This window comes from Platichthys flesus, chromosome 5 (assembly GCF_949316205.1).
Source record: "Platichthys flesus chromosome 5, fPlaFle2.1, whole genome shotgun sequence".
Taxonomy (NCBI): domain Eukaryota; kingdom Metazoa; phylum Chordata; class Actinopteri; order Pleuronectiformes; family Pleuronectidae; genus Platichthys; species Platichthys flesus.
Genome location: NC_084949.1, coordinates 14,875,346 through 14,883,196, shown reverse-complemented (window position 1 = coordinate 14,883,196; position 7,851 = coordinate 14,875,346). Strand labels below are relative to the sequence as shown.

General features: G+C 42.8%; 1 protein-coding gene across 2 annotated transcripts; it reads right to left on the bottom strand.

Annotated features, from left to right (window-relative positions):
• Positions 1–2,395: 2,395 nt before the first annotated feature.
• Positions 2,396–7,851, bottom strand: LOC133954391 (serine hydrolase-like protein). 2 transcript variants are annotated; one of them, XM_062388789.1, is made up of 12 exons: positions 7,719–7,851; positions 7,004–7,147; positions 5,777–5,890; positions 5,621–5,662; positions 5,495–5,514; positions 5,334–5,408; positions 4,340–4,446; positions 3,642–3,721; positions 3,526–3,563; positions 3,314–3,390; positions 2,764–2,851; positions 2,396–2,681 (listed from the first exon to the last, which is right to left on the bottom strand). In XM_062388789.1, the coding sequence occupies exons 1-12, from the start codon at positions 7,750–7,752 to the stop codon at positions 2,553–2,555; spliced, it is 948 nt and encodes a 315-aa protein (XP_062244773.1). In that variant the 5' UTR covers positions 7,753–7,851; the 3' UTR covers positions 2,396–2,552. The 2 variants fall into 2 exon arrangements, with proteins under 2 accessions (XP_062244773.1, XP_062244774.1); XM_062388790.1 differs by having other exon boundaries at positions 3,526–3,560.

The window sequence follows — 7,851 nt, the reverse complement described above, 5'->3', positions numbered from 1 at the left end:
ACGCAAAGTGATTGTCGAAATACAAAATGTAAGTTAAAGTTGGCACGAGTATAAGATGGCATGAGATTTACAAACGTTTCTAAAGGGCAACATGTCCTCCAATAATCTCACAATCGCTTTCAGCATGTGGTCGTCTCCTCTATGTGCATTTCAAAAAAATCTTTAAATCCCCCACTGCTTCAGCTTCCCCTGATGCCTACAGTAAAACTCTACAGAAATGAGAGAAAAGTTGGAATGATCGAACAGGGTTTGAAATATCAAATAATCTTCTCCTACAACCTTTGTCTCTCCCGTTTTCTTTCTCCATCTCTGAAGGTGTTGGCCTCCATCCCTCCCGTGTCCCCTGTCCAGATGGCCCCTGCCGCCTCGCCCTCCTGATCATATGAGGGCATTGCTATCATCATCTCTGCAGTTCACGCTGGCCACCAGCGGGTGATGCCGGACTGTTTTGCTGCTCCACTTGTGGGCATCCTGCAGCCCGGGCTCCAGGAAGTACAGGCACGCTCCGAAGCCTGCCAGCACCAGAACCGACACCAGCAGGTAGAGGGGGACGAACCAGTCGAGGAACAGCCAGGACATCACTGCTGTCAGGGGCAAGAGAGACATGAGGGAAGGGTGAAGGAGGAGAGGACAGAAGGACAAATGGATGGTTGAGGAGACAGGGGAGGAGAGACATGATGGAAGAGGGGATGGAGAGGAGAAATGTTGGATGAGTAGAGTTGTACTTATTGCAAACACTCCCTTTCTGCTGGGTTCAGTGTCATGCATGACAAACTGCAGCATGTCAGTGTCCCATTATTGGCACTCGCTGCTCAGAAATCCCTCCTGCTCCCTCCTCACAATCACAAACACAGGACGAGGCACGGGAATGAACAGGATTTCTTAACACTCCGAAATATTGGATTTTTAACTTGCACAACAAACACAGTCGTGGCACCCCCGCATTCAAAATAGTGCACGACAGTAGATAGAAGCATGTTACCTGTAGAGGCTGCTGAATCAGTGCAGTCTGTGTGCGTTTGAGGCTGGGAGTGATGCACGGCAGCTGCGAGTCGAGACAATCATCAGATCGCTTCCAGCGCTGCAGCTCCCACTGGTGCGTGTGGGACCGCGGCAGAAAAGCAACTCACAGGTGTTCTCCGAGAGGCACGAGAGACAGAGGAGGCTGCACGCTGCGGCTGCATCCTCCAGCTCCTGGCTGTGACGTCCAAAGGGGAGGGGTGGGGTTGGCATGACAACGCGGGTGACTAAAGAGGATGGAGGGAGTGGGAGGGAAAACTTATATAACTACAATCATTTTTTGGGGGGGTGGGTGGGTGAGAGGGTTGGAGGAGAGGAGAGAGGAGAAGGGAGAAGGGGGAGAAGCAAGCCCCTTCAGATGTCTCTGGGTGCGGGCCGCCTTGCTGCCTGCTGCGTAAAATCAATTCCACTCCATTTAACACGGAGGCCATCACACAGTTTATTTGACATTGAGAGAGAGAGAGGGGATATTCTCATGTGAGACAGCTCCTCTAATATCAGCTCTGACGGCTACTCACTCCCATGAGTTGAATGTTTTGTCTTGCTGCTATGGGACAAAGGAGTGCATCCAAAGATGATGATGATGCTGAAGATGATGATGATGCTAAAGTGATGATGATGGTGACGATAGTGACGATGGCCTACATAATGACAAGTTGTCATATTCTTTTTAATGACATTTTTAGCTCTTCTGCACAGGCAGCAGTTAAACAGATTGAGCAAATGTTACCCTGAGTCTCAAGGTGTCTTCCACAGCATTCCCAGTATATCTCCCTCCACTTGTGTCACCCATTCTAACAGCACATCCATAAAAGGCTAGAATTTCTGTCACTTTATATTTTGCATGTAGGTGTTTGCATCCTATTGGATAGTCAAGCCTAAAATATGTGAGGTAAGGTGTCCTTACATCTTGGTGAAAAGAGTTGAAGTTGGTGCCTCTCTGTCTGGGGCATCTGAGTTAGATATGAAAGTCTAACTCAGAGCGTTCTGCCCACAATGCACTATAGGTTGGGCCTTTATCTATAACCTGACCTTTGATACTGCTGGGAGATAGAAGGGAGTATCTGTGGAATTAGAAAGGCAATATTCTCCTGTACAGATATGATCCAGATCTGCACCAGGACCCAATGGGTTCTTTCCCGATCCATTCCACATCCTTCTACCAAGTTTCGTGGAAATCTGTTAAATTGTAATCACGCTAATAACCTGTCAAGCTCAAAGACCATAGGCACAGTCGCTAAAACAGGTGAAGTTGAATTCAGCAGAGGATTTGATCAGAACAAAGGGAAACACAGAGTTTAGATACACAAAAAGGCTAATGTGAGGATAGTTGAACAATGGTGAGACACATTAACACATCAGGCGGACACAGGAATTTTATCCATACAAAATTTTATTTTAATTTAATACATTTTTTTCAGTATGTTACATTGAGGAACAATTCACGGTAGCTTTAATACAGTAGCACAGGTTGATCTTACAGACAAGTGGAGAACATAATGGAACTGTGACGGCGTGTTGGAGACTGTTTTTTATAACTTGTGCTCCGGCCTGGTTGATAATGACACTTTAGTTTGTAGCATGTTGGTCACAAACGGAGCGATGACCTCAGGGTTATTCAGGTGGACGTGATGATCGCCAGGTACCGTCACCACCTTGTGCTGAGGGAATGAGAAACGCAGGGATATTAGCTGGACATTTTTATCAAACCAGCTCAAGCATATATCTAGAGGCCACACCCACATTTCTGTCCCGAAAGTTTTGAAGAAGAGCTGGGGTGAACTTCTCTTGGGCTGGTTCGGAAAATCTTCTTTCAACGCCGCCTTGTGCTCTGGAAGAAAGCAGAGGAAACTAGGATGAAGGTGACGTTAAGTTATTGATACGCTGGTTTCAGACATGCACTGAACTCCTGAACTTCCTGAAATGATCAAGAGGGGCTAATGTCCTAGTCGGTTTCTGGAACTTTCCTGCAAGTGAGCGGGCGTGTCAATGCCAACGAAGATGTCAACTTGGACAGACACCGACCACACCTGACTCTGCTGTCGATTTCCAACGCAGAATGTAAACATCATGCGCTGCCTCCTGGAAGATCTGCCCAGATAACACCCCTCATCTGAATGGAATGGACATTTTCCTGTTGTTGTGAACATGTCGGACCCCGAGACTCTCCTGCATTCATATTCTTCATATGTGAAAGTTCAGAAAATGTCCCGACCCAATTTTTGCAAACACTTTCAGGAGTTCATGTCTGAAAACAGCGTTATAGATATGATACAGTGAGTGTATATCTTACAGAAGAACTAAAACTGAGGCTTGAATCCTCGACTGCATCTCCAGACTCTGCTCCAAACTGAAGCGGTGTGAGTTTTTCTGAAAACAAAGAGAGATGTTTTCATTGGGGCTGAATGATAACCCCCCCCCCCCCCCCCCCCCCCCCCGGTGTGTTGAGTACGAGAGGAAAGTGCTGAATGTGACGCAGGGTTCAGGAGGTTAAAAGTCACTTACAAAATTAACCCGCAGGTCTCTGGAGAACACAAAACCTGCTGAAGAGAAACACAGTCAGCTGCCGGCACAGTGAGCTTACTCCTCACTGAGGGGGAGAAGAAGAGATAAAGACGTACCTCCTTCAACCTGCACCAGACCTCGCTCTAACAGGATGTGCACAGACTGTTCAGATAGAGTGGGGTTTGCATCCAAGAGCCTGAAGGAAATAAAGTATTTTGAGTATACAGGCCAAGCTACAAAAGTCTAATATAAATAACTCCAATGACACTCAACAGAGCATATACAGTATATCTGACTATGTCTTTTTTGTTGATCAGCACTAGTCACCTAACATCCTTGAAAACAATGACAAAATGCCATTAAGAAACTTTACAAAGAGAAAACGCCATCTTATTAAGGTTTGGCCCTGGAGCTGTTATTCATGTTAATTAGCAAGAAGGTAAAGTCTATTTGACAGAGCACTGTTCCAATACTTAGACCAAGTCATATGTCTGCCAAGGCCAAACAGTGAAACTTTAGATAAAATAGGTCAGGAGTTTTATTTGCATCTACTCCAAATTGTACACACTCAATATAGTCTCCAGAGCATGTCAGATTAGCTCATGAATAACTCTTAAAGAAATCATGGAATGGATCCACCCCCTGATGCAGATCAAAACAAACATTTAATATGGTTCTCTCCTGACTAATACCACACCCTGCCTCCAAGTTTTCACACAATCATGCTTAGAAACCAAACAAACAAACAAACAAACAAACAAACAAACTGGGCCGATTACAGGGGTGATAACCAACTGCTGGGATAGTATGATACCTCTTAACCGCCTCCTTGTAAGTGTAATCTCTCTTCTTTACTTCTGTCTTTTTCTCAAACTGAATCATCTCATCTGTCCCCTGCCTCAACACCTTGTACATCTCTTTCTGTAGGAAGAGATAGAAAAGAAAGATGAGGTGATTAGGTAGAAAACTAGAGCTCTCAATAAAATATAAATGTTTCAGAGAAAAGAGAGAATATAACTGAGGCAGGATGCAATATCATTGCAGGTATCTTTTTCACCACCAGATTTTTTATTCAACAAACACAACTTCCTCAGGTCGTTTGAAACAGACCCTTTTGCAGTATAAGCAGCCCAGCTTCCAATTATATATAACATATTAGTGCATAAAACATATCCCTGAGGTCATGTCCCCTGCATTCATTCTAAGGAGGATGGAGCTTGAGCAAATTGGAGAAACTTTATTTTTATTTATTTATTTACTTATATTATAGATTATTTTAATGTCAATATATTTGTTTAAAAACGTATAGCCAACAATATTAATAAAAAAAACAGACTAATTGCCCCAGGCAGTTTTCCTTGAAGCAACAATAGGACTTTCATTTTGGAAAGAACAATTTACAGAGGAGGCTGTGGTACAACTGAATAAATAAAATACATTATTTTGTGTTACTGGAGCAACTGAGGTCAGGTGTATTTTTTCTGGGGATGTGGGAGAATTAGCAAAACATTTCAATGATATATTATTCTATATTGAATATATTAAATTTGAAGAATTTTACAATTAAAGGATTCATTTTTGGCACAGATTTGATTCCTTTAAGCAACACATACCTTAATTTAGAGCAGGATGTTGTGGAACAGTTGAATGAAAAAAAAAAATATAAATATTTAGTCAGATTCTATCTAATAGAGACATCAGAGTGTGTTTGGGGCACTTTAACTCATGACTTCAGTATTTCTAATATCCTGGATACCGTCTGCTAATAAATCACAGAGTTTCTGAGACTGAGGTGTAAATAAATGTACCGGATCTGTTGGTAAGAATCCATAAGAGTCCAATAACACGAGAGCTTCCACCATCTCAGGATACAGTGCAGCGAACTGTGGAAACACAATCACGTACAACAGGATGACACCTCATGAGGAAACACAGCAGAACAGTGTGTGTTGACACATCAGCCACTTACCATCCCTGCAATGTCTGCACCTGTAAATACAAAGAGGCTTCATGTTATTTACACTTTCACTTTTTCAACGCAGCAAAGTATACAACACACAGATTGTGATCTGTTGTGTCCTGGTGGTGCACTCACCCATACTGTGGCCTATGATGGAGAATGTCCTCAGCTTCAGAGCTGCAGGAGTTAAGATAAGATAAGGTAATCCATTATTAAGCCATCAATGGGGAGATTAGCAACAAATTAATAATTCAATTTCACACATCATGGAGCAGGATTCATCGCACTCACCCCCAGCGACTCTGAGAATATCCGCCACGTACTCGAGCACAGAGTAGAAGACTCCAGGAGGACGGTGCGACGAGAGGCCGTGACCTGCCAGGTCCACCGCCAGGTATCTGCACTCTGAGAGGACGGACATTTTTTTATAACAAACATAATGTTAAATAATGGTTTTAAATAAATTGTTTAGTACAGTGATATTTAGCAACGTAAGCGATATACGTGCGCACAGCAATCACAGATCATCAAATTGCTATATTTGTGTGGATTATAAATGTCGGACGTGATAGTGAATGAAGAGCAGCTCTTGTTGCTGAGCTGAGACAAACTGGCTAAACTAACCCTGGTTTAAGTGAATTGGTCAAGCTTGAATTGGCTTGACCTTTTCACTGGCTTGGAAAAAATAACTGATAAACAGTTCAACAATACTTTGACGTGCTAACAGACTGTGACAGCAACTTTATTTGTCCATGCATGAAAACTTAACACTTAAGACAATACATTTAATACAAATTATTTCTTGTTATTCTGACTACAGACATAAAGAGCGTGATAAAAACTCTGGACGGAACTGTATTCAAACTACTTTGAAAACGTTTGCTTGTCCGACATTCTTTGATACATGGCTAAACGTAACTTGACCGTGATCCTGGTACTCATGCTTAAGAGCAGGCTAGCTCTAAAGCATGATGTTGAATTTGAAGGAATTAATTTAAGACTGTCATGGGATGGATCCCTCACTTAAATAAGCCAGACTTATCAAAGTAAACCAGGATTAGCGTTTAGCCACTTTGATGGAATAGCCCCCAGGTGTTTGGTCCAGAGTGTTGAGGTGAGACATGGTGAAACCCTGCAGGACGGATTCTGTTCGAATCATGCAATCATGGAATAAGTAGTTTTTTTTAAGTTCCATGTAATTACAACCCTCTTTAAAAAACATAGCATGTTTGTATGTAAATGCAGTCACCTTGTGGTCCAATGTGTATCCCGCGGCACAACTCACTGAATCCACTGGTCTAACGCATTGATTTCTCACAACCACTGAACGTGTTGTCCAGTACTTTTTTCACATTTGCATTATCGATCCAGTAAAAACTTGATGTAGTCTTCAGTCAGTGTAGTGAGATACACTTGCAGTCAATTTAAATGAAGTACGGTTAAGAATTGTAATAATATTCACTAATGCTAAATTTGTTGATAATTTTTGCAATTCATTTTTGGTGGGTCGTGATTTACCTTTGGGCAGCAGGGGGATGAGGGTGTTGAATGAACCACAGTTGTCAGCCCAGCCATGCAGGCACAGCACAGGACGGCCCTGATCAGGACCCCAGACTTTACCCCTGATCTCTCCCCATGGGACTGGAACTGAGAGCTCTGACACTGGACACACAACCCAACAACACAACAACATAACACAACACCACAAAACAAAACAACACCACAAAAAAGCAGAACAAAACACCACAAAACAAAACAACACAACCACAACACAGGACAACAACACCACACCACAAAACAACATAACAACACAAAACAAACAAAACAACACAACACAACAACACAGGTGTGAGTGTGCAGCTCAAACACAAGTTCACTGTGACATCATATTATGACCCAGTCATAAGTTATAAATGACATAGAAACCCACAGATTACTTGATGGTTTACAGAAAAATAAAAGAGCTACACTTCACAGAACTTATTCTTTATTAACTTATTTCAGTGTCTGATGATTCTCAGTTGAAGTCTAAATAAAAAGTTAAAGTGAATAAGCTGCTGTTTTGTTCCAATGCACCGTTAGATTTGTAAATCAAACTGCAGCTCAGAGACAATGACCTTTACTACCGCGCGTGGAGCCTGTTTACAACATCAACTCTGCTTTGGTGCTAACTCAGGCTGAAGGAAACACGTTCACACAGCGCGGATTGTTATCATTATTCACACTTTCTCACCCTCTCTGTCCAGCTGAGGTCCTGACGCGTGCATCTTTGCACAAATTGACAAACTTCACTGCGCACTTCCGGGTTGTGGTGCCTGCAGACAGACTCCAAGGGAACTACTTTCCCTCCGCTGGGTCTCACAGGC